The 27,722-nt window shown below is 37.4% G+C and overlaps 4 protein-coding genes across 4 annotated transcripts; 2 read left to right on the top strand and 2 right to left on the bottom strand.

The window, feature by feature from the left end:
- Positions 1 to 195: 195 nt before the first annotated feature.
- Positions 196 to 4,586, top strand: LOC140535353 (GTPase IMAP family member 9-like). The gene is made up of 3 exons (XM_072656651.1): positions 196 to 353; positions 2,979 to 3,011; positions 3,756 to 4,586. The coding sequence occupies exons 1-3, from the start codon at positions 341 to 343 to the stop codon at positions 4,562 to 4,564; spliced, it is 855 nt and encodes a 284-aa protein (XP_072512752.1). The 5' UTR covers positions 196 to 340; the 3' UTR covers positions 4,565 to 4,586.
- A 2,126-nt stretch (positions 4,587 to 6,712) lies between these two features.
- Positions 6,713 to 8,139, top strand: LOC140535351 (GTPase IMAP family member 9-like). The gene has a single exon (XM_072656649.1). It carries the CDS (start codon positions 7,233 to 7,235, stop codon positions 8,130 to 8,132), a length of 900 nt encoding a protein of 299 aa, XP_072512750.1. The 5' UTR covers positions 6,713 to 7,232; the 3' UTR covers positions 8,133 to 8,139.
- A 9,249-nt stretch (positions 8,140 to 17,388) lies between these two features.
- LOC140535554 (GTPase IMAP family member 8-like) lies at positions 17,389 to 22,752 on the bottom strand. The gene is made up of 3 exons (XM_072656953.1): positions 22,740 to 22,752; positions 20,908 to 21,594; positions 17,389 to 18,427 (listed from the first exon to the last, which is right to left on the bottom strand). Exons 1-3 carry the CDS (start codon positions 22,750 to 22,752, stop codon positions 17,712 to 17,714), a joined length of 1,416 nt encoding a protein of 471 aa, XP_072513054.1. The 3' UTR covers positions 17,389 to 17,711.
- A 968-nt stretch (positions 22,753 to 23,720) lies between these two features.
- LOC140535349 (GTPase IMAP family member 8-like) lies at positions 23,721 to 26,648 on the bottom strand. The gene is made up of 2 exons (XM_072656647.1): positions 25,617 to 26,648; positions 23,721 to 24,759 (listed from the first exon to the last, which is right to left on the bottom strand). The coding sequence occupies exons 1-2, from the start codon at positions 26,632 to 26,634 to the stop codon at positions 24,044 to 24,046; spliced, it is 1,734 nt and encodes a 577-aa protein (XP_072512748.1). The 5' UTR covers positions 26,635 to 26,648; the 3' UTR covers positions 23,721 to 24,043.
- Between the last annotated feature and the right edge of the window lie 1,074 nt (positions 26,649 to 27,722).

Genomic DNA, 27,722 nt, shown 5'->3' with positions numbered 1-27,722 from the left:
AAAATGAAAGTAGACATTAATACAGTATTCAACCTTAATCTTTTTCAACAATCATAGTGAGCTCATTCGCAAATGAATGCAAAACAGAGATACAACACCCACATCCTGTCTCATTGGTTTCTAGCGAGTGAGAAAGTACGCTTCATTGTCGCCTTGCACCTCAGAGCAACATTTTAACTCTGCCAGAACAACTGACCTCACTTGGGCTCTTTGTTTCTCAACTAGCACAAACTAGCCATATATGAAGCACTTTCAGTAGTTCAAAGTCTAAAACCAGCTTTAAACATTACTACAGCCGCAGCCAACCAGGGCCGAGAGCGGCAGGGATATAAACAAGACAATGGCTGAATATGGTGAGTAAATCACATTTGAATACCCTTCTGCATTAAATTAATGTTTACATGCAATTACATATAAATCGTTGACCAGCATCTGTTGACAGAGCCTGTATGCAGATATTCTCTGATCATTTTAACGTGATTCATTACAGATGTATTAGAAATGCATTTGGTCTTCAGAATTTGGTGAAAAGGCCCATGCATTTAGTGCTGCAACCTTCTTTCTTCTCTTTTCACATAAAATAAACTCTATGTATTAATTTGAGGAGTTACAGTCGCAGTCAGTTATATAATATTACATGTAAAAGTAATATGTCCGTTAGCACTAGAAAAACTGAAGTTCACTGAAGACGTGCACTTCCTTTCTCTTCCTTTCTTTTGCTTTTGTTATGTTTATGTCTGAACGTGAGAAAGAAAAGCTTGTGGTTAGTGCAAGAAGCTTCTCACGTCAGTAACCACAAAATGCAGACAAGTGTGCTTTAAAAGGTCTAAGAACGACATGACCTGCAAGCTGTGAGGCTTTAATAAATATTTTAACCAATTATAATCCTCTGAGAGTCTGAACATATAAAGAAAATCAGACATTCATTTGTTTAGATGTTGTCATTTGATACTGAACTTTTAGCTAATCTGATTTTCTGCTTTTCTGGAGATCAATAAATCTACTTCATCATGTGTTGGCATGAGTAAGCTGCTCATTCATTGTTGTTTCTAATAGTAGGGCTAATATAGAGTTTGTCCTCACCTTTGCATCAATAACAGCTTCTCTTCTGGGACACATATTAAACATGGACAGCAATCTAATTTTGCAAATCAAGGCTCTTTGATGATCCACTATGGTCCTCTGGTGGCCTGAAAGTGTTCCACTTCCATTACTAAAGAACAGCCCCAACGGTTTGTACAGCAGTTCCTGTAGTTACAGAGTAATTCACCATAGAATATAATAAACATTAGAAAAATATTTAAAAAGACTCAAACACTGCATGCATCCACGTGTGATGTATTAATTATTAGTTTCACAGTTTCTTTGTATGGCCTTGTTAAGATATAAAATTGATCTTTAGAAATGTCAACTAGCACAACTGCAATGGGTTAACTATTAGAGGGACAAAGTTATTTTGTTTTTTAACCTTTGAACATAAGAACATATACTTTTACGAATTATTGATTTAGTTTTGTATAGCAATGCCTTTGGTAAAATTATATTGTATGTTACTGTGGTTATTAAAAGTCATACAGTGACAACAGAAGGTTGTTGACTGGTTCACACCAACCAATCTTTTTGAGGTGTCAGGCTTCCTTTGCTATTATTTAGAGGGTTAATCACTGAAATCCACACTTCCAATCTCAACACTTTAAATTAAACACAATTTGCTAATTAGTTCTCAAGAAAAGTCATTAACACACATAAGCAGTACCAGGTTGAACCTGTTCACATGTTTATATAAATATACAGTGCATTTGGAAAGTCTTTAGATCCAGATCAAGGTGACAAAAAAAAATCCTAAAAAGCACAATGACCTCCATAATTCCTAAATGGAAGAAGTTTGGACCAAAGAGGACTCTTCCAAGATCTGGACTTCCCACCAAACTACGTAAGGAGTGAAAGAAGGCCCTTAGTAAGAGAGGTGACCAAGAACCCAGTGGTCACTCTGGCTGAGCTCAAAAAATCCTGTGTGCAGAAGGCCATCACTGCAGCACTTCACCAATCGTGGGCTTTATGGGAGACTGTCCAGACAAAAATCTCTACTCCGTTAAGAGTTTGCAACAAAAGCCCCTAAAGGACTCTCAGACTGTGAGAAACAAGATTCTCTAACTGGATGAAACCAAGATTGGACTATCTGGCCTCAATTCTAAGCATCATATCTGGAGGAAGCCAGGTACTGCCCATCACCTGCCCAATACCATCTCTATAGTGAACCATGGTAGTGGCAGCATCATGCTGGTCATGGTTGAGGGACCTGATCCAGAGCACCACAAACCTTAGACTGGGCCAAAGGTTCACCTTCCAACAAGAAAATGACCCTAAACACACACCCAAAACAACACAGCAGTGGTTTAGTGATGACTCTGACCCTATACCTAATCAAGCATGTCTGGGGAAAGCTGAAAAAGACTGCCCACTGATAGTACCCATCCAACCTGACAGAGCTTGAGAAAGAAAATCTCCAAATCCCGGTGTGCAAGCCTTGAGTGTTCAATCCAAGTATTGAGTAAAGCGTCTGAATATGTATGTTAATGCAAAAGTTAAGTTTTTCCTTTTCAATTAATTTAAATTAAGCATTGAAATTAATAAAACAAATCCATGTATTATGTATTTTGGTAGGGTTTGTTGTTTTTCTGTTTTTCGAACTGTCAGGTCCAAACCCTACGTTGAACCAAACCATGATGTATGTTTACCTATTAAATTTGTAGTTGTTTACTGTTGTAGAAAAGTTACTGGGTATTGTCCTCCATGTGTAATGCAGGTTGCAAGCTTGGAAAAGTTTACCTTCATAACAGCTTATTCCTTCAGTTAAAATCTATGATACTAAATGATGATGATATTTTTTAAAATAAATCTGTCCTTTCCTTGATCCTTCTGTGTGTTTCTCTTGTGACCAAAGCTTCTGACTCCATATGGTTTTGATTTACTTTCAGCACGCTTATATGACACAGCAGATGACTCATTTGGTGAGTATTACCTCTTTTCCTCGCTAGATGTTATGCCATTGTTTATTTAAAAAGAGCATGCATATATTATCAAATTAATTGATTTGATAATTAATTAACATATGGTGGAGTTTCACTACCCCCTCCCATAATACCATTAAGTGCAAACAGTGTGAGCACATCTCAAGCTCTGTTTGTTTGTCAGTCCTAGCCCTGCCTGTTCGTCAGTGTTCCCATCCCCTTGTTAGCTCTAAGTGTTCCTCATCTGTCTGTGTATAAGTACCTCTTTGTTTCTGCCTTACCTTGTCTGGTCTTGTGCATGTTAACATGTATATATGTTTCCATGGCAGTTCACGGTTTGTTGGCTTGGCCTGTTCGGTGTCTGTCTGTCTGTCTGTCTGGTTTATTAGTTTTAGTCCTTGCTAGGTTTGCTTATTATGTTTGTTCTGTTTCTGTTTGTTTCTTTTGTTAGACTCCATGTTCAGGTTGTTCCTCAGTTTGTAGCCTGTTCTGTTTTGTTTTCCTTTTTTTAAAAAAATAAATACCCGCATCTACATCCGCCTCCGCCTTCAAGCTCCTCCATGCGACAACTCTATTTTTATTCTTCAGAAGCAGGGTTTCAAGTAAAACAACCAAGCTAAGATAGCAAAACACTTCACCGTATCATCACAGTGAATTTTACGTTGAGTAATATTGTATGATTTTAAAAATCACTCAGTATTTAGTAATTTCCCGCAAGGTCACTTGACATTTGTTGATTCACAGAGTCTGAGCTGAGGATTGTTCTGGTGGGTAAGACTGGAGCAGGAAAGAGCGCTACTGCAAACACCATCCTGGGACGAGATTCCTTCAAATCAGAAATGTCTCCAGTGTCTGTTACAGAAAAGTGCAAAAAAGAACATCAGTACCACGAAGGTAGACGAATCTTAGTGATTGACACTCCAGGGATTGTTGGATCAATAACAGAAAAGGAAATGATGAAGCAAATACAAAAGTGTGTCGACATGTCACTTCCTGGTCCTCATGTGTTCCTGCTGGTGATCAGACTTGGCAGATTCACACAAGAGGAGAAAAATGCTGTGAAGTGGATTCAGGAGAACTTTGGAGAAGATGCCGCACTTTACACCATTGTTCTGTTCACCCACGTTGATCAACTAAAAGGCAAACCTTTGGATGAATATATCAACAAAAACAGAGATCTTCAGCTTTTACTGAACAGCTGTGGTAACAGATATCATGCATTTAACAATGAGGATCAAATGAACCGCACTCAGGTCACAGAGCTGCTGGAGAAGATCGATGACATGGTGAAATGGAGTGGAGGGCAGCACTACACTAATGAGATGTTTCAACAAGCTCAACAGAAGATTCGGATGAAGAGAATAGTCAAAAATGTTGCACTGGGAACAGCAATCGTAGTAGGTGGAACAGGAGCAATAGCTGGAGGAGCTGTGTTGGCTGCAACAGAGGCCATTGTAGTGCCAGCTATAGCTGCAGTGACTTCTGGCATTGTAACTGTAGGAGCCACAACAGGAAAGATCATTTATGATAGAGTAAATAAAAAAGACAAGTAGAAAGGCATGCTAAGGGTATATATAACAATGGGCATATTCTTGAATGTTTCATATAATTGAACAAATCTTTAGGTAATTCTTCATATTGTCTTAGAAATATTGTTTTTATTTCAGTTTAATTTAAGCTAGTTTTAATAGCTTTACAGAGCAGTGTTAAATCAGCACTTTTTGTTAGTGTTAACAATAACTGTGTTGATTTAACACTGACTAATTTATTGTGTAGTTTGGTTACTATTTTCCATTAAAAACATATTTTAAGTTTGACATAAAAAAGTAATAACATTTAGTTGTTTCTTTGTTTTGCATTAAGCATTATAGCACTGTATATTTGCATGTTATGCTTTTGAAAACTGCTGTTTTCATTATATATGTATATATATATTTATATATATATATATATATATATATTACAGCCAACAAGTACTTTTTTCCATGGCCACTTTTTGTTTTAGTATTAAAGATTATTTTAATAACTCTGAATAAAGATAACCCAAAAAGACTACACAGTATGTCTGTAAATTAATGAAGATCTCCTAAGAAATGGCAGAACTATTCTGTATCTCAAATATATAGATATGTAGTATTTTTTTCAGTTTATCAATTGAAATCCTGGAATTCTTTAATTTATGTTTTGTTTGCCATTGCATTGTTTACTACTCAATTATTAAAACATCAATAAAAAAAATAACTGTAAAAACTTTAGTCAATATGAATTGAGAAATCACAACTAATACTCATTTTATACTATGGCCTATTTGTGAATAAGAAAAAATAACAGGGAAGAACTAAAGTGTCAAAAAGATTCCATAATTTGAATCAAAGATTAGATTAATATTCGTTGGCAGGCTTTTCTAAAGGCTGGAATAGTTTTTAACTAAATATTACTGTTTAATCCACCATTTATATGTACTATCTCAGGGAATTACAATATCATCATAGTTTATTCTTTTGTTATAACTTAACTAACATTTATATATTCATTACAATATTTTAATGGTTTAATGTTGATACCATATAAATAGTAATTTACTAAAAACCTTACATAAAATATACTAATAATCTCAAATACTGGACTTCTGGGTTTTTATGAGCTATAAGCCAAACTGATTAAAGTAAAACACAAACGACTTAATAAATGTCAGTTAACGTGTAATGAATATAAAAGAACAGTTCATATTTTTAATAACAATTTTTAATTAAGTTAATGAAGGACTTTTTTGTGACACTTGTTTCCTGAGATACACTAGTGCTTACTACAACTCCTCTGCATTTAAACCTGCATATCAAACAGCATAGCAGTGGACACAGATACCATTTATGTAGACAGTGGATCTGATATCTTTAACCATGTCTTTGTTTTGTTTTCTTGCTTCTTTTATTCATGTCTTAGCTTCTCTTTATGTGAATGGGACACTATTCATGGGGACACTACTCTAATTGTTAAATAGTAAAAAGCACAGAGTGTAGATGGAGGAATTGTACTTCAGACCTATGCAGGCCATTCAGGGTCCTTAGGAAAATGTGTCTGTTTTAATATCTGTGGTTTGTTTCTTTGTTTTGTGCCCTTATGATAATGACTCTCCTTCCTAGCTTCAGTAGATCCAGCTGGTTGAGCTCTACCCACTCACTTGGGGCTTATCACAAGCCTGCAGTTGCAGTCCTTCCTGGGACTGATTAGAGCTTTTTTAAGATCCAGGGTCTTTTTTAACCTTATTATACAAGAAACACAAACAATTTATCTAGAGAGGCAGCTGGAGGGGAGTATGCTTATAATGTGGCATATGGTAGTAGGCTGAAAGACAGTACCTTATAATATCTAATAAATATCTGTGTAATTAGTTGTATTAGCTAATTTATAGTTGTATTAGCTAATTTTAGCCTACTAGGCCAAAAAACACTCTAAGGTGTATTACTCAGTAACTACAGGGACTTTTGTACAAACTGGTGGGCTATTCTCTGCTAATTGACGTTTGTCACAACACATTCAACCCACCCACATGCTTTATATTATATTTATATATTCGCTACTTTGTAATTCTGATTAGATACCAAAGACATTTCACTTGCTTGTGCTTTTTTTCTGCATGATGAAGTTGCTTTGAATCTAATCTAATCTAATCTACTAAACTTGGATTAAATACCAAATATAAAAGTATCTTTTGATATAAATGTATTTAGCCTGATTCTGCAAAAACATTAAGTGACATTTTTTTTGGTATCTGGAAAGGACATTTAAATCTGCTAAGAAGAGTTCAGTACAAAGTACAGGTTAAAGAGTACAGTACAGTATGGATTCATATGCAAGTTGTGTGAGTAGAGTTGCATGTACATGTGTAAAGTGTAAAGTGCATTGTGCAAGTACAAAAGTAAACAGTATTAGCAGCGATTTATGTCGTGGGCATTATATAGAGTGAGAAGAGGTGCCTGATGGCTTGTGGATAGAAACTGTTCTGGCTAGAAAAGTCTGGCTGTCCTGGACTTCACACTCTTGTATCATCTGCCTCAATTTTAGGACTGTGAAGAGGCTGTGTCGAGGGTGTGTACTGTCCTTGATAATGCATGTGGGCTGTAGAAGTGAAGTAGTAAACATAGTGCAGTAGTATTGCTGGACAAAGTACTCTCAGAGTTTAATAAACAATCACTAAATCCATGATATATTTTTTTACATATGTGTTTCTCAACAGAGCAACAGTGTTCTTCTAATGTGAAGATTGTGCTTCTGGGAAAAACTGGATCAGGAAAGAGTTCCACAGGAAACACCATCCTGGGCAGAGAGGTGTTTATAGAGGATGTTTCCCCCGAATCTGTTACAGAAAAGTGTGAGCAGCATATTTTTGAGAGAGGAGGAAAGACCATCACAGTGATCGACACTCCTGGGATCTTCGATACCTCGAAGACTAATGAAGAGCTGAAAACTGAAGTGGAGAAATGTGTCAGTATGGGTGGTCCTGGACCCTGTGTCTTCTTACTGGTCATCAGTCTGGCCACAAGATTCACAGAGGAAGAGATGAATACTGTGAAGTGGATTCTGGAGAACTTTGGAGACAATATTTCACTCTCTACCATCATTCTGTTCACCCACGCTGATTGCCTGAAGGATAAAACAGTGGAGGATTACATTAAAGAGAGTTTAGAGCTCCGCAGAATTATAAACAAGTGTGGATGGAGATTTCACTTGTTAAATAACGAGAACAGAACATGTAACTCTCAGGTCACTGAGCTGCTAGAGAAAATTGATCTGCTGGTGAAGAGAAATGCGAAACATCTGTACAGGAAAGGGTTCTACCAGGAAACCCAACAGAATCTCAGAGAGATAGAAGAGAGACGAAGAAAGGAGGAGGAAGAAGAGGCTGGTATCGTTGGGTGGATTCGAAGAGCAAGAGAGAATCCAAAGCAGTTTTTTGAAGATAAAGTAGGTTCACATCTGAACAGGACTGGGTTGGGAAGTGCAGCAGTAGGGATTGGTGCTTTAATTTTAACAGGAACACTGGGGTATATCCTCTTTTTAGGAGTAATTGCATATGCAATGAAATGTTATATTAAATACTATAAACGAACAAATAAATGAATGTCTATCTATGTACAAACCTACTATATATATATATATATATATATATATATATATATATATATAGTGTAATATTGCCTTTTATGTTTTACATTTGCCTTTTATGTTTTTTATCATCAAAACATTTCATTATTAGTTGTATTGTGTGTGATTGTGTATGTAACAAATAAACTTACATTTGATTTATCCTTAGATATGATTTCTTTTTCATTAGTTTGGGTTTTAATTTGTAATTAATAATATGTGGACATTCTATCCACTCTCAGAACGGTCACCATGTATAATCATTATACAGTTATGTGAAAAACTAGTGCATTTTAAATTCTGTGGTTTTACACATTACAAAATTAAAAATCGTAAAATTGAATGAAGTAAAACCACCTTTGACGAAGAACAAAACAACATTCCATGTCATTGTTACAGGACTAACCCATTCTCATTCAGAGATTTAGAGGTCTTGTTTTGATAATAAGCAGTTTTAGGTATATTGGTTATAAGAACATTGGCCATCGTATATCCTGAAATTTGTGTGTAGTTCAGTCCATGTTCTAGCTAACAGTGAGTCTGACAGTGTAAGAAACCACATAATCAAGTCTATTAGAGATTACCACCATTAGCACCATGCTAGCTGATGGGGTGTAAATTTCCATTGTATGTTAGCTATATTAGCCTCATAGCTCCAGTGTAAAACTGAAAAAAAAAAAACGTTATGTCACAAATAATTTCATCAACTGTTCCTCTATTTATATTCTCTCTTTTTTGATTGTGAATTTACAGATTCATTTAGGTTTTTTTTTCAGCTACTCTAGTTCTGTATATGCGATATGCACAAAAGTATTGGGACACCTACTCATTCATTGTTTCTTCTGAAATCAAGGGTTTTAATAGGAGTTGATCATGTTTTTGTTGGAGTAACTGTCTCTACTGTCCAGAGAAGAAGACTTTCCACTAGATTTTGGAGGAGCATTGCTGTGAGGATTTGGTTGCATTTACTGACTAAAGAGCATTAGTAAAGTCAGGATGTTGGATGATCACCACCACACATCATTCGTAAATTCCCAACCCATCCCAAAAGTACTGGATGGAGCTCCTCCGCCATCATTCCAGAGAACACAGTTCTTCCACTGCTCCACAGGTCCTCAGTGCCCCTCTATACCCCTCTAGCCCACGCCTGGCATTAGACAGCATGGTGCCAATATGTTCAAATGGCAATATAGTAGAGTAAAAAGTAGACTTTTTTATGGATGTTAAAGTACAGGTTCAGCCAAAAAAACAAAAAAACTAAACAAAAAAAACAGTAAGCAATCTACTATAGTAAGGACTGTATGGAAGTGAGTACTATTTTTAGTTATCTGTAGATTTTCTAATAATTACTAATCTCCCTCAAAATCACCAAAAATAAAACAAGAAATATATTTGTTTATTTCCTAGTTACGAAAATAAAGCAATAGAGCACACAAGGTTGTTTTATCCTTAAATAACCGTTAAAATAATAATATCACAATGGTGCAGTTATTTTACAATAACACACAACCTTCTGCGTGTGTTTAACAGCATTCGGAGGAGTGACACAGTGAAAATACATGCTGTTATGGTGGCTTCAGCCACATTTCCCCCAAAACCACCAAAAACAACAGAACAAAAGCTAGAAATATACATACATATACATATATATTACCCTCAATTTTGATGAATGAAAACCCATTTTAATGATCAAACATTACTTCATTCTACGGTAGGAATTATTCATAAGTTAAGAGCAAACAGAGCGGCAAAGTGAAAATGAAACATTAACTTGTGGTGAGCACAAGGTATTTGCACAGTGACAATACTGTGTCTAGATGTGGGTAAACAAAACACTAGAAAACGAAACCAAATGGGAATAGGAATATCTTGCTTCCTTGTCAGGAGAGGGAGACATTTATTTTCCCTTTATTTTACTTAAACACTAGAGCAACTGCTAAAAGTGCAGATAAGCCTACCACTGCCCCTGCTAACAAATTCTCTGCCTCTTTCCGGTTCTTTCTCTCCTGAAACCTCTGGTATGTCATGGAAGTGTATCTCTGTTCACCATTCACTCTAATCATCTCATCTATCCTCTCCATCAGCTCTAAGACCTGAGCGCGACTAGGAGCTCTGTTATTGAATGTGTTATATCGATTTCCACACCTGTTGACCGGTAGCCTCAGCTCAGGCCTGACAGTAAAATATTCATCCATTGTTCTTTCCCCTATCCGATCAACGTGGGTGAACAGAACAACGGTGTGGAGTAAAGCCTCTTCTCTGAAGTTTTCCTCAATCCACTGAAGAGGGTTTCTCTCCTGGTTTCTGAATCTAGCAACTGAATTTTTCACCATTAAAAAGACGTAAGAGCCATTAAATGGAGATAACAGACAATTCTGTATTTCAGTCTTCACTTGTTCTGTAGTGATCTCTGGAGTGTCAGTCACCCGGATGTTTCTGCCTGCCACCTCGACATGTCCTGGTCCTGTGCTCTTCTATAAAGACATTTCTGCCTAGTATGGTGTTTCCTGTAGCACTCTTTCCTGACCCAGACTTCCCCACCAGCAATATCCAAAGATCAGTCACTGGAAGGTAAAAGAATTGAAATGAGCACATCAAATAATTTTTCCCCATGTATGTATGTATCATGGATATAGTTCTATATTGCATATATACAAGATGTAATGCATTAAGAATATCATTAGAATACATGTTGAGGGACATTGAAAACTTTAGTTTGTACTAAGTTTTCTTCATTCTTTAACAATTTTCTTTACATGGATATATTTTTTTACAATTTAATATTTGCAAATATGACTATAAAGGATGAAAGCTTCAATAAACAAGAATAAAAATGAGAATATACATATTAGACATTGATTACATCTACTATGAATTCTGATTTAAATTACTACACACTGTATCACATGAGCAACTCTATGTTCAGTTATGGGATGTAACCACTAGGAAGAGCCCTACCCCTTTAGATAGGCTGCAAGGGTGTTTGTACTATGAAGTTATGAAGTATTGCAGGTGCACCGCGGAACCACGCTAGTTGGGTCTACATATCCGAATATAAGGTGTATATATGATATATTATTCCGTATATTCGTCTAATATTCCGTATTCGTATATTATATTCGTATATATATGATGCATCCATGTTCACCTTATATCATGATGCTGAATCAGGTATAGACAGCTGTTTTAAGTCACGGGTTATGTAATACTATAAACTCACAGTTATGTAATTGATTATATAACTTGTTTTTCATGAGGGTGCTGTTATTTGCCCCCCCGCCCCCTGTCCATGCACAGTTCTTCATTTTGTTAAAGATATAAAAGACAGGGTTCTCCTTTTTCTGGTGAGAGTCGGCTGAGTGGAACTGCCGGTCCAGCTCGGTGGTATTACTGGGACAGCTGTCTCTTACTAGGATCGACGGGCTCTCCCGATCCATTGTGAGTGGTGAGTAACAGCAAGTCTCATTGTGAAAGTGACATTCTGCCATGTATGCTTTCATTTTGTTTTGTGTTGATTGTGAAATAAAGAGACCTTTTATACAGAACATTTGGTGTGGAACCGGAGTTATTTGACGATCCTTCCTTTCAATTCAAGATTTCACATAACAATAAAATTAAAACCTTATGGGGAGACAAAATGTAAGATTTTTACTTTAAAAGTACTAATAATGAAGGATAGTAGTAGTACAACTCTCTCACATCCCCAAAACACCACCACTGCTGTACACCATTAGAATATGAACAGAGAGTAGCTTGAAGGACACAGCTTTATAAAAACACACATTTTTAAATTAGGAAGAGGAGCGTGATGGTGTTAGCATTGTATCCTGATATGTGATTCTGCCCACCACATTTTAGACAATTAGGTTCCTGATAGTGATATTATAAACCTTTATACACTTATAATTCAGCTCATTAGCTGCTGTGAGAATGATGTAGTGTATTTGCTGTTTTAGTAGAGGGGTAAAATTGACTAATGCTGTTAATTTACCAGCTTTCCCATTTGTTAAACCTGTTTGATCATTTGCTTTTTTTGTGTACAAGACTGAATCTGTGTGATCTGATCTGATTAAAGTTTTTTATTTTTTAATTGAATAATTTTGCACTTCAGAACGACTTCTTCTTAAAAATGTATTTATCTTGGATTTAAATTGATGGCATCTGAATACAGGTGGACAGGGTGTTGCACCAGTAAACAAATACTATGTTCTGCTCTTCTTTCTGGTCATGGGTCTAAAAGTCATGGTGGGTGTTTGAGGTGAACTCACCTGGGTGACTTTCTTCCATTTTCTGTAAAATCCTTCTTCAGATCAGTTCACTCTATGGTGATCTTTCAGCTCTAATCATGGACCTAGGAAGTGCTGCAGGTATGTTTACGAATGGTGGTGAAGATCATATGATGCAGGTTGAGATGGAATATTTGAAACTGGCACACACATACACACAAAACACACACACACACACAAACACACCGACACACACACACACAAATACACACACACACACACACATTTAAAGAAAAAACACACATTACAAACTAAATTAACTGACCTTTGTTTATACATTATTTTGGGATGTTCTTATATTAGAGCAAATTACTGCCAGATTACATCACACCAGGGCAGCCATGGTTCAACTGTGGTCTGAGGCTATTGACTTTGTTAGGGATTGCTCTAATCAGGCATGAAGCTGCGTGTGGTGTACAATTGTTTTGTTATTTATTTATATACTTATTTATCTATATTTATGCATATATGTATGTATGTATAATGTTTCCCATCACTCCTTTTCTTTTATTTATTTAGTTATTTTTCTTTTCTCTTTTTTCAGTGTCATTGTGGTGCATCAATGTGTTTGCTTATTCAATGTCTTGCTTTTAAAAAACACTAAAAATATATTCACAAAAAAACAAACTAAAACAACTATAAAGTAAACTGAGGAAATTCACTCAAATGAGCAAAATATCATGTAAAAATATGAAAACCATGCTAATAACACATTAATATAACAGGAGGATCTCTCTCCTTTCTCTTATTTGATCATTTTTGGTCCTACAATGTTGAAGGCTGTAATAATTAGAATATTCTAAAATAATGTATTTGAAAAAACTATGTCAAACTACTTCAAAATACTTCACATTTGAATAAATGACATATTTAACACATTTCACTTTTTAACATTCAGTGAATCATGAAACTATGAATTGTTCTTTACATTGTGTTACATGTCTCATAATGAAGGACCAATTGAAATGCTCCAAATTTCCTTCATCTTTTTTCTTTTGCATTGATATCCATTAAAAGTCTGAACGTAAAGCTACTCGCACACCAGCCCTTTGCAGATAAGACTGAACACCCTGTTGCATACATCTACATCAGTCATTTCTGTAATCATCAAGTGAAAAGCTTAATCTAGCATAGACCTTCTTTCCACAACGTTCATTTTGGATGTCCTTGACATCAAAACCACCTGACCTAATAATGAGGTCGCCAGACTAGTCTTCACTACATGCTCCAGTTCTTTCAGCGCCACAGGACTGATTTTCTCACTTTATCTCATTATGAAGCGCAGACAAAAAGCAAACGATTAGGATCAAGTATACTAACATGTTCCTCATTCTCCTTATTCAGGTTCTCACAATGGCACCAGATGCCTACTTTGGCAAAAAGTTCCTGATGTCCTTATGTAACAGCTGCCATGGTAGACATAACACTGCATTCCCCTCATTGTTTTTTTCATGTAACATAGATTAGCTTTAGCATTGGACAAAATTGTTGGTACCCCTCAGTTAATGAAAAAAAACCCCACAATGGTCACAGAAATAACTTGAATCTGACAAAAGAAATAATACATAAAAACGAACATGAAAATTAATAGATGAAAGTCAGATATTGCTTTTCAACCATGCATCAACAGAATTATTAAAAGAAAAAAATCATGAAACAGGCCTGGACAGAAATGATTTTGGCCCATTCCTCATGAGCAAACTGCTCCAGTTGTCTCAGGTTTGAAGGGTGCCTTTTCCAGACGGCATGTTTCAGCTCCTTCCAAAGATGCTCTTAGCCATTCCTGGGTGTTTTAGCTGTGTTTTGGGTCATTATCCTGATGCAAGACCCATGACCTGCAACTGAGACCAAGCTTTCTGACACTGGGCAGCACATTTCTCTCTAGAATCTCCTGATAGTCTTGAGATTTCATTGTACCCTGCACAGATTTAAGACACCCTGTGCTACATGCAGCAAAGCAGCCCCAGAACATAACAGAGCCTCCTCCATGTTTCACAGTAGGGACAGTGTTCTTTTCTTGATATGCTTAATTTTTCCATCTGTGAAGATAGAGCAGATGTGCCTTGGCTAAAAGTTCCATTTTTGTCTCATCTGTCCATAGGACATTCTCCCAGAGGCTTTGGGGCTTATCAACATGTAGTTTGGCAAATTCCAGTCTTGGAATCTGATTTGTTTTCAACAATGGTGTCCTCTTTGATCATCTCCCATGAAGTCCACTTTGACACTTTAGGGGCACTGAGCTAGTGGTGCTGACATTGTGGCATATGTGGCTTTGGTATAAATGAATTGCCTTTTTTTCTGTGGTTACTCACACATCAGTGGTATGAGGTAAGTTGTTTTTTATGTATAGTTGAGAGGTTGAGAGTGGAAATGAGCAAGGCAAAGGGGGGGGCCATTGTATCATACATGGTGCATCATAGCTTCTTGTGCTCTTGTGAGTCTCCATGTCATGCAGTAGTTTTAATTTTTAAAAGTCTTTCAAACAAAGGCAATAAGATGTATTGGTAATAGAATAGGACTCTCTGGAGCAGATAGTAAACATGAACCTATCGGCACCATGCTGCCTAATGCCAGGCGTGGGCTAGTGGGGTATAAAGCCCCCCAGCATTGAGCTGTGGAGCAGTGGAAGAATTGTGTTCCATCCAGTACTTTTGGGATGAGTTGGGGAGTATGATCTGATCAGGTATTAGGTGGGGTGGTACGAGGTCTTGCAGCCTAAAAAGCCCTACAATCAATATAAAATTTTGCTAAAACATATAATCATGGATTTTTTCAATTTAAATGTGCATGGTTGTAATGTCTCCCCCTGTTGGCCTTAGTTGTTAGCTCATACACAGGTCAGGTCAAAGCTCCACCTTTCACATGAGACTTATCTCCAGCACACAGGTGCTGATCATGATTGGCCTGATTAGGAATCCTAGAATTTAAGCATCTCAGCGTTGGGTGTTCTTGAAGAAGACACTCTAAAATAGGTCTTTATGTGCAGAGAGAGACTAAAGACATGCAGCTGCCTCCACCCTCATGTTACAATCGGTTATCAATCGGTTATCAATCGCTTCTTGTGCACTGGTGAGTCTCCATGTCATGCAGTAGGTGCCCTTTTAATTTATTAGCCTTTCAAACAACCTGAGTCCATCACTGTCTATAGAAGGACTGCCAGTAGAATAGGACTCTCTGGAGCAGAGAGTAAACATGAACCTATTGGCACCATGCAGCCTAATGCCAGGTGTGGGCTAAAAGAGGGGTATAAAGCCCCCCAGCATTGAGTAGCTGTGGAGCAGTGGAAGAACTGTGTTCTCTGGAATGATGTATGGTGGTGCTTCATCCAGCACTTTTGGGATGAGTTGGGGAGTATTATCTGATCAGATTGAGCTGATATCTCAAATGATTCTGAGGGTTGAGTATCTTAGACTTTATAATGCAATATGTTAGATGCCTCTTGGGAGCCACATGGTCCTAAACTACTGCTTATGTTGCTTATTAGGTAAACAAAAAGCTTTATATAATATATATATATATATATATATATATACAATAATATATAAAATAAGTATATATTTCTAGAAGGGCATTTCTTCATCCTTGGAATATTGCTATACTGTACTATAAATATTGAATACTATAATTCCTTACTGTCAAATTGCTCTGTTAAGAGCCTAAACAAGATCCAGAATGCAGCAGCTAGAGTTCTTACAATAAATGACTTGACCAGATCAGTTTGTAGTCATCTGCTTGTACCATTCACCCTTCTGCCCGGCCACAAAACACATCAGTCTGTGTTACCTTCTGGCTCTCTCCTTCTAATTAGGCTGTCAGCTATACCTGCCGGAGTCATCAGCCATGTTCTGATAGTGCTCAACATTTTCTGATTTCTATAAATACATTCAGAATTCATTCTAACGACCTGCAATTCTGTTGAAGTTGGTAGGCCTGGGCTCTGGACTCTAACTATAAAACTATAATTCTTACCACCATCAACCATCATTACTCTCATTATCCCCAACTTCTCTACAATTATTACAATTATTAAATAATATTGTGCTTATATCAGCACACCCAAGCAGCAGTCTTATATGGTGATATTAAAGTAGTTTTGATCAGAGGAGGATGGGTCCCCCCCTTGAGTCTCCTCCCAAGGTTTCTTCATCCAGCTCTGGGGGAGTTTTTCCTTGCCCCTGTCACCTTTTGGCTCACCAGTGGGTTTAGGTTTTTTATTGTTGTTGATTTGTTAATCTCCTGTCCTCTCCCTGGATTCATGGAAAGCTGCTTTGGGACAATGGCAATTGTAAAAAAGTGCTATACAAATATAAATGAATTAGAATTATGTACATTTGACCAAATTATAAATATATATATTTTATTTAAAATGTATTAATTACAAATACAGTCATGCTGTCTTTTATAGCATAGAAATACATGCTCTAAATCATCAGTGCTGAAAGAGCAAGAGCTGTGCAAAAGTTTAGAAACCTCATTTAGTAACACCTGCTTGAACAGCTTGTTTTGTAGTCTGGTTTTGTCCCCACTCTTCTTTGCTGAAGGCTTCTAACATATCTCTGACATATTCTTTGCTGCACAGCTATTTGTAAGGTATGTTCACAAAATATCTTATGATGACCATTCCCAAGCTTCAGTTTGTGTTTCTTCAGGAAGTCCATGTGGTGGATTTGAGGTAGGCTTTGGATCAACCCATCCTCTTTGACATGACAGTCTGACAGTTTGACATTTTTGGTGATTCGTCTTCCCTCAATTACTGCAATATTGCTTATTCCCCTGGTGGCAATACTACCCCCAAAACACCCAAGGTTCTTTGGTAAGGTATACTTTTCAATACAGTTAATTTTTCCATAAGTTGAATTCTGATTGTGGAAAATAATATATATATATATATATATATATATATATATATATATATATATATATTGATTTGATCTGTCCACAGTAACTCATCTGGCTTCTATAGATGTTCGGCAGCTTTGTGACATGGTCACAGTTAATGTCTTTTGGAAAAGTAGTAAAAAAAAGACACAAAAAAGATAAAAAAGAAAATTCCACAACTGTCCCACTTTACCAATCTTCATCCTATAATAGTAAATGAAGAAGAGGGGTCCTTGTGCAGGTGGGTCCAGAGCCTACCTACGGAATTTTCAGCCACAAGGCAGGATTAGCAGGCTGACAGGGCGCCAGTCCATTGCAGGGTATGAAGACAAGTATCACTTCCATGCATTTCATACATGAGTTTACATGAAAAAGGTTGACATGAGAAAATTTACAGTAAACAACATTCATTTTCTTTACTCTTCCTCCTCTGAGACTGCTTTATTACCGTAGAGAGCTGTTCATTCTGCCTAGACAACACATCAACCTTCTCCTCTAAAACCCCTACCCTGTCTTCTATTCTCTGTCTCTGGGCCTCCTGGTACATCTCATTAGTGTAGTGCTTTCCTTCATTCTTCTGCACCAATGTCTCAATCTTCTCCAGCAGCTCTGTGACCTGAGTGCGGTCTTCCTTCTGCTTCATGTTGTTGAAGATCTGGTAATCTCCTCCACAGCTGTGCACAAGTTGCTTTAGCTCCAAGTTATACTTCAGCGTCCTTTCATGGTCTGTCCCCCATCTGTCTCCATGGGTGAGCAGGATCAAAGCTCGTCGCAAAAAGTCTTGACCTAAATTGTTAATTAATGGGTCAATGGTGTTATTTAAGATCTTTGGAGAATGTATCACAAGGAGGAAGACATGAGGTCCAGGGGTAGATAAGGAAAGACTCTCCTCAAACAGCTCACAGTAGGCTGAAATATCAGCCCTGTGGGAGACTCCCTTGGTGTCGATCACAGTTATCCTTTTATTGCCCACCCTTCCATCCTGTCTCCTGCACTTTGCTGTGGAGTTGATGTTCTTCTGAAATGCCGCTCTTCCCAGGATGGTGTTTCCTGATGCACTTTTCCCTGCTTTAGTAGAACCCAGGAGCACAATCCTCAAATGAGACTCTGAAAGAAACAGAGCACAGCTTCACGATTAACCCCAAATCCCCAACTCATCTCAATAGCATTGGATGGAGCACCACCATCACTCCAGAGAACACAGTTCTTCCACTGCTCCACAGCTCCTCAATGCTGGGGGCTTTTTACCCCTCTAGCCTACGCCTGGCAGCATTAGGCAGCATGGTGCCAATAGGTTCATGATATTAATCTGCTCCAGAGAGTCCTATTCTATTGGCAGTACTAGACAAGATGTGTGTCAGCAATGGGTGCAACTTAAAGTAGTGTCCACAAACATTTCGACATATAGTGTACAGTATACTCTTATTTTAGTAATGCATCATAAAGCAAGAATATGCTGTATGTCTATATAAGTCTAATGCAGTACAAAGTAAATATTGGTGTATTTCTGTTTCACAACCAAGTGTCACGCAAAAAAACCTTGTATCTCCATTTTTGCCATTTTTCACAGTTGTTCTTTAAATTGTATTGTAAAATTTGAATGGACCAATAGAAATGCTCCAAACTGACTTGGAATCATATATGTATATATATTACAAGAACTTCTATTGATTGCTTTTTTTGCAGAAGATTGCAGGTTTTTGCAGGAAATTGTCAATATGTAAAGCAGTATGTTAATACATTACTAAGCCAGATTACTAGCGTTTGTGTGACTAGAGTATTTTAATATGACTTTTATATAATAAAAAAATCTATAAAATATATATAAAATAAGTATATATTTCTAGAAGGGCATTTCTTCATCCTTGGAATATTGCTATACTGTACTATAAATATTGAATACTATAATTCCTTACTGTCAAATTGCTCTGTTAAGAGCCTAAACAAGATCCAGAATGCAGCAGCTAGAGTTCTTACAATAAATGACTTGACCAGATCAGTTTGTAGTCATCTGCTTGTACCATTCACCCTTCTGCCCGGCCACAAAACACATCAGTCTGTGTTACCTTCTGGCTCTCTCCTTCTAATTAGGCTGTCAGCTATACCTGCCGGAGTCATCAGCCATGTTCTGATAGTGCTCAACATTTTCTGATTTCTATAAATACATTCAGAATTCATTCTAACGACCTGCAATTCTGTTGAAGTTGGTAGGCCTGGGCTCTGGACTCTAACTATAAAACTATAATTCTTACCACCATCAACCATCATTACTCTCATTATCCCCAACTTCTCTACAATTATTACAATTATTAAATAATATTGTGCTTATATCAGCACACCCAAGCAGCAGTCTTATATGGTGATATTAAAGTAGTTTTGATCAGAGGAGGATGGGTCCCCCCCTTGAGTCTCCTCCCAAGGTTTCTTCATCCAGCTCTGGGGGAGTTTTTCCTTGCCCCTGTCACCTTTTGGCTCACCAGTGGGTTTAGGTTTTTTATTGTTGTTGATTTGTTAATCTCCTGTCCTCTCCCTGGATTCATGGAAAGCTGCTTTGGGACAATGGCAATTGTAAAAAAGTGCTATACAAATATAAATGAATTAGAATTATGTACATTTGACCAAATTATAAATATATATATTTTATTTAAAATGTATTAATTACAAATACAGTCATGCTGTCTTTTATAGCATAGAAATACATGCTCTAAATCATCAGTGCTGAAAGAGCAAGAGCTGTGCAAAAGTTTAGAAACCTCATTTAGTAACACCTGCTTGAACAGCTTGTTTTGTAGTCTGGTTTTGTCCCCACTCTTCTTTGCTGAAGGCTTCTAACATATCTCTGACATATTCTTTGCTGCACAGCTATTTGTAAGGTATGTTCACAAAATATCTTATGATGACCATTCCCAAGCTTCAGTTTGTGTTTCTTCAGGAAGTCCATGTGGTGGATTTGAGGTAGGCTTTGGATCAACCCATCCTCTTTGACATGACAGTCTGACAGTTTGACATTTTTGGTGATTCGTCTTCCCTCAATTACTGCAATATTGCTTATTCCCCTGGTGGCAATACTACCCCCAAAACACCCAAGGTTCTTTGGTAAGGTATACTTTTCAATACAGTTAATTTTTCCATAAGTTGAATTCTGATTGTGGAAAATAATATATATATATATATATATATATATATATATATATATATATATATATATATATTGATTTGATCTGTCCACAGTAACTCATCTGGCTTCTATAGATGTTCGGCAGCTTTGTGACATGGTCACAGTTAATGTCTTTTGGAAAAGTAGTAAAAAAAAGACACAAAAAAGATAAAAAAGAAAATTCCACAACTGTCCCACTTTACCAATCTTCATCCTATAATAGTAAATGAAGAAGAGGGGTCCTTGTGCAGGTGGGTCCAGAGCCTACCTACGGAATTTTCAGCCACAAGGCAGGATTAGCAGGCTGACAGGGCGCCAGTCCATTGCAGGGTATGAAGACAAGTATCACTTCCATGCATTTCATACATGAGTTTACATGAAAAAGGTTGACATGAGAAAATTTACAGTAAACAACATTCATTTTCTTTACTCTTCCTCCTCTGAGACTGCTTTATTACCGTAGAGAGCTGTTCATTCTGCCTAGACAACACATCAACCTTCTCCTCTAAAACCCCTACCCTGTCTTCTATTCTCTGTCTCTGGGCCTCCTGGTACATCTCATTAGTGTAGTGCTTTCCTTCATTCTTCTGCACCAATGTCTCAATCTTCTCCAGCAGCTCTGTGACCTGAGTGCGGTCTTCCTTCTGCTTCATGTTGTTGAAGATCTGGTAATCTCCTCCACAGCTGTGCACAAGTTGCTTTAGCTCCAAGTTATACTTCAGCGTCCTTTCATGGTCTGTCCCCCATCTGTCTCCATGGGTGAGCAGGATCAAAGCTCGTCGCAAAAAGTCTTGACCTAAATTGTTAATTAATGGGTCAATGGTGTTATTTAAGATCTTTGGAGAATGTATCACAAGGAGGAAGACATGAGGTCCAGGGGTAGATAAGGAAAGACTCTCCTCAAACAGCTCACAGTAGGCTGAAATATCAGCCCTGTGGGAGACTCCCTTGGTGTCGATCACAGTTATCCTTTTATTGCCCACCCTTCCATCCTGTCTCCTGCACTTTGCTGTGGAGTTGATGTTCTTCTGAAATGCCGCTCTTCCCAGGATGGTGTTTCCTGATGCACTTTTCCCTGCTTTAGTAGAACCCAGGAGCACAATCCTCAAATGAGACTCTGAAAGAAACAGAGCACAGCTTCACGATTAACCCCAAATCCCCAACTCATCTCAATAGCATTGGATGGAGCACCACCATCACTCCAGAGAACACAGTTCTTCCACTGCTCCACAGCTCCTCAATGCTGGGGGCTTTTTACCCCTCTAGCCTACGCCTGGCAGCATTAGGCAGCATGGTGCCAATAGGTTCATGATATTAATCTGCTCCAGAGAGTCCTATTCTATTGGCAGTACTAGACAAGATGTGTGTCAGCAATGGGTGCAACTTAAAGTAGTGTCCACAAACATTTCGACATATAGTGTACAGTATACTCTTATTTTAGTAATGCATCATAAAGCAAGAATATGCTGTATGTCTATATAAGTCTAATGCAGTACAAAGTAAATATTGGTGTATTTCTGTTTCACAACCAAGTGTCACGCAAAAAAACCTTGTATCTCCATTTTTGCCATTTTTCACAGTTGTTCTTTAAATTGTATTGTAAAATTTGAATGGACCAATAGAAATGCTCCAAACTGACTTGGAATCATATATGTATATATATTACAAGAACTTCTATTGATTGCTTTTTTTGCAGAAGATTGCAGGTTTTTGCAGGAAATTGTCAATATGTAAAGCAGTATGTTAATACATTACTAAGCCAGATTACTAGCGTTTGTGTGACTAGAGTATTTTAATATGACTTTTATATAATAAAAAAATCTATAAAATATATATAAAATAAGTATATATTTCTAGAAGGGCATTTCTTCATCCTTGGAATATTGCTATACTGTACTATAAATATTGAATACTATAATTCCTTACTGTCAAATTGCTCTGTTAAGAGCCTAAACAAGATCCAGAATGCAGCAGCTAGAGTTCTTACAATAAATGACTTGACCAGATCAGTTTGTAGTCATCTGCTTGTACCATTCACCCTTCTGCCCGGCCACAAAACACATCAGTCTGTGTTACCTTCTGGCTCTCTCCTTCTAATTAGGCTGTCAGCTATACCTGCCGGAGTCATCAGCCATGTTCTGATAGTGCTCAACATTTTCTGATTTCTATAAATACATTCAGAATTCATTCTAACGACCTGCAATTCTGTTGAAGTTGGTAGGCCTGGGCTCTGGACTCTAACTATAAAACTATAATTCTTACCACCATCAACCATCATTACTCTCATTATCCCCAACTTCTCTACAATTATTACAATTATTAAATAATATTGTGCTTATATCAGCACACCCAAGCAGCAGTCTTATATGGTGATATTAAAGTAGTTTTGATCAGAGGAGGATGGGTCCCCCCCTTGAGTCTCCTCCCAAGGTTTCTTCATCCAGCTCTGGGGGAGTTTTTCCTTGCCCCTGTCACCTTTTGGCTCACCAGTGGGTTTAGGTTTTTTATTGTTGTTGATTTGTTAATCTCCTGTCCTCTCCCTGGATTCATGGAAAGCTGCTTTGGGACAATGGCAATTGTAAAAAAGTGCTATACAAATATAAATGAATTAGAATTATGTACATTTGACCAAATTATAAATATATATATTTTATTTAAAATGTATTAATTACAAATACAGTCATGCTGTCTTTTATAGCATAGAAATACATGCTCTAAATCATCAGTGCTGAAAGAGCAAGAGCTGTGCAAAAGTTTAGAAACCTCATTTAGTAACACCTGCTTGAACAGCTTGTTTTGTAGTCTGGTTTTGTCCCCACTCTTCTTTGCTGAAGGCTTCTAACATATCTCTGACATATTCTTTGCTGCACAGCTATTTGTAAGGTATGTTCACAAAATATCTTATGATGACCATTCCCAAGCTTCAGTTTGTGTTTCTTCAGGAAGTCCATGTGGTGGATTTGAGGTAGGCTTTGGATCAACCCATCCTCTTTGACATGACAGTCTGACAGTTTGACATTTTTGGTGATTCGTCTTCCCTCAATTACTGCAATATTGCTTATTCCCCTGGTGGCAATACTACCCCCAAAACACCCAAGGTTCTTTGGTAAGGTATACTTTTCAATACAGTTAATTTTTCCATAAGTTGAATTCTGATTGTGGAAAATAATATATATATATATATATATATATATATATATATATATATATATATATATATTGATTTGATCTGTCCACAGTAACTCATCTGGCTTCTATAGATGTTCGGCAGCTTTGTGACATGGTCACAGTTAATGTCTTTTGGAAAAGTAGTAAAAAAAAGACACAAAAAAGATAAAAAAGAAAATTCCACAACTGTCCCACTTTACCAATCTTCATCCTATAATAGTAAATGAAGAAGAGGGGTCCTTGTGCAGGTGGGTCCAGAGCCTACCTACGGAATTTTCAGCCACAAGGCAGGATTAGCAGGCTGACAGGGCGCCAGTCCATTGCAGGGTATGAAGACAAGTATCACTTCCATGCATTTCATACATGAGTTTACATGAAAAAGGTTGACATGAGAAAATTTACAGTAAACAACATTCATTTTCTTTACTCTTCCTCCTCTGAGACTGCTTTATTACCGTAGAGAGCTGTTCATTCTGCCTAGACAACACATCAACCTTCTCCTCTAAAACCCCTACCCTGTCTTCTATTCTCTGTCTCTGGGCCTCCTGGTACATCTCATTAGTGTAGTGCTTTCCTTCATTCTTCTGCACCAATGTCTCAATCTTCTCCAGCAGCTCTGTGACCTGAGTGCGGTCTTCCTTCTGCTTCATGTTGTTGAAGATCTGGTAATCTCCTCCACAGCTGTGCACAAGTTGCTTTAGCTCCAAGTTATACTTCAGCGTCCTTTCATGGTCTGTCCCCCATCTGTCTCCATGGGTGAGCAGGATCAAAGCTCGTCGCAAAAAGTCTTGACCTAAATTGTTAATTAATGGGTCAATGGTGTTATTTAAGATCTTTGGAGAATGTATCACAAGGAGGAAGACATGAGGTCCAGGGGTAGATAAGGAAAGACTCTCCTCAAACAGCTCACAGTAGGCTGAAATATCAGCCCTGTGGGAGACTCCCTTGGTGTCGATCACAGTTATCCTTTTATTGCCCACCCTTCCATCCTGTCTCCTGCACTTTGCTGTGGAGTTGATGTTCTTCTGAAATGCCGCTCTTCCCAGGATGGTGTTTCCTGATGCACTTTTCCCTGCTTTAGTAGAACCCAGGAGCACAATCCTCAAATGAGACTCTGAAAGAAACAGAGCACAGCTTCACGATTAACCCCAAATCCCCAACTCATCTCAATAGCATTGGATGGAGCACCACCATCACTCCAGAGAACACAGTTCTTCCACTGCTCCACAGCTCCTCAATGCTGGGGGCTTTTTACCCCTCTAGCCTACGCCTGGCAGCATTAGGCAGCATGGTGCCAATAGGTTCATGATATTAATCTGCTCCAGAGAGTCCTATTCTATTGGCAGTACTAGACAAGATGTGTGTCAGCAATGGGTGCAACTTAAAGTAGTGTCCACAAACATTTCGACATATAGTGTACAGTATACTCTTATTTTAGTAATGCATCATAAAGCAAGAATATGCTGTATGTCTATATAAGTCTAATGCAGTACAAAGTAAATATTGGTGTATTTCTGTTTCACAACCAAGTGTCACGCAAAAAAACCTTGTATCTCCATTTTTGCCATTTTTCACAGTTGTTCTTTAAATTGTATTGTAAAATTTGAATGGACCAATAGAAATGCTCCAAACTGACTTGGAATCATATATGTATATATATTACAAGAACTTCTATTGATTGCTTTTTTTGCAGAAGATTGCAGGTTTTTGCAGGAAATTGTCAATATGTAAAGCAGTATGTTAATACATTACTAAGCCAGATTACTAGCGTTTGTGTGACTAGAGTATTTTAATATGACTTTTATATAATAAAAAAATCTATATAAACTATATAGGGAAAGTGATGTTAGATATAAAGCACAATGATCAGCTATGGGAGCTCTTCAAGTGCTTTTAGTGAAGAGTCACATCTGACTGGTGATTCACAAACAGGCCAAACTGACCTGGTCAACATAAGAGTACTAAACACACCTGGATCAGGTATCATTCCACCGGTCGCTCCTCTGTCCTCCCAGTCCTTTTGTCTCCTGTAATCTTCTCTCATGGACTTTATTTCCATAGTTACTAATCCTTCCAGTGTTTTTCTGTCCACGTCTTTCTCTGGTTGGGTTCCTGGCTCTTCATTTCCAGTCCTTATCTGATTGTTGTGTTCTGATATCGTATCTACAGTCTGTCTTCTACTTATGGCTTCCTGAGGGTTTGCACTGCTTGGAACTTTGTCGTCTCTTATGCTTGTCAGTAATTCCAGCTTCTTATGGATTTCTTCTGTATTTTGTTGAAGCTTTTCTTCTATTTGTTGATGTTTATTTTCACTTTCTGCTCTTCCTCTTCTTTCCCCTTCATTTCTTCTTTCCTCCTGCTGTTTCTCTTCTTCCCACTGTCTTCTCCTCTCCTCCTCTTCTATCTCTTCTTGTAACTTTCTCTGGACTGCCTCATACATCTCATGAGTATAATACTGACCTCCGCTCTCCTGAACCCTGGTCTCGATCTTCTCCAGGAGCTTTGAGATCTGAGCAGGATTAACCTCTCTCTTGCTGTTTATCCCACAGTAACCAAATCCACAGTTCTTCACAAATTCAAGCATCTTCATGTCCTGAGAAAACTTAATCCATTGGCTGTTTGTCATGTCTTCTTTCCCAGTGAAGAGCACCATGGTGAACTTCAGAGCTTCTTCTCCAAAGTTCTCCAGAATCCACTTCACAGTGTTCCTCACATCTTCTGTAAACCTTCCTGCTCTGATCACCAGCAGGAACACATGAGGACCAGGAGCAGACAGTGAGAGACATCTCCTCATTTCAGTCTTCAGCTCTTCTGAACTGAGGGTTGTGCTGTTGATTCCTGGAGTGTCGACGACTGAGATGTTTCTGCCGTCCACTCGTCCTCTCTGGATCTCACACTCTGTGGTTTCGGTCTCTCTGAAAGTCTCTCCTCCTAATATAACATTGGCAGCAGCACTCTTTCCGACACCAGCATTACCCAACAGCACCATCCTCAGGTCATCTGAGACTGTGTGGAAAGCAGAAGGAGTGAAGTGAGCAAGTAGAAGCAGAACTTTGACTGAAATATTAAAACTCTGAACATGTGGGATTTTACTATGATAATGTCCACTGACCACCATAACTGTATTGATGTAGAAAGTACCTCAAAACCTCATTTATCCAAAGAACAAGCTATTAATGTTAAGACTTTATGTTTTGAAGTAATTTTGAGCCTTTCTATTGGCCAGTTCACCCAAAGGTTTTGAAACAATATAAAGGACAGCTGACATATTCAAATTTGTTTTTTTGAAAAGAGAAAAACTAAATATCTTAAATATAGATACATATTTTATGGCAACTGTGATGATTGCTTGAGGTATTCTTAGATTATTTGTAACATTTAAATTAATTAATTTTTAAATTACTCTCTTTAAAGTGTGGACATGGTGGTAATAATAATAACAATGATAATTGTATACCTTGCTACCTTGTTTGTGTCATTTACAAAAATTGCTAATCAAGATTATACAGTAGATTTGATTATTAAAACGTTACTTACCTGAGGAAATGATAGCTGTCATTTTCAATCCTGTTTTTTTCCCCCTCAAACTTTCAGAATCTATAGAGCTGTCATCGTCTGAAACTGAAAAAAGAACCAAAAAGAGTTTAGTTAGGTCTAGGTAGGTCTAGGTAGATTAAGGAATAGGTTAAGGTTATATAAATATTAAGTTTAGGTGTAGATTAAGGTATAGGTTAAGGTTAGATTTAGATGTAGATTAAGGTTAGATTAACATTAGGTTTAGGTGTAGATTAAGGTAAAGGTTAAGGTTAGATAATGGATATGTTTAGGCGTAGATTAAGGTGTAGGTTAAAATTAGATTAAGGTTATGTTTAGGTGTAGATTAAGTTATAGGTTAAGGTTAGATTAAGGTTATGTTTAGGTGTAGATTAAAGTGTATGTAAAGGTTAGATAATGGATATGTTTAGGTGTAGATTAAGTTATAGGTCAAAGTTAGGTTAAGGTGTAGGTGTAGATTAAGGTATAGGTTAAGATTAGTTTTAGATGTAGAATAAGGTTAGATTAACATTAGGTGTTAGT

Source organism: Salminus brasiliensis, chromosome 15, assembly GCF_030463535.1.
Source record: "Salminus brasiliensis chromosome 15, fSalBra1.hap2, whole genome shotgun sequence".
Lineage (NCBI taxonomy): Eukaryota > Metazoa > Chordata > Actinopteri > Characiformes > Bryconidae > Salminus > Salminus brasiliensis.
Note: the sequence above shows the minus strand (reverse complement) of the source record. Positions and strands in the feature narration are given on the sequence as shown.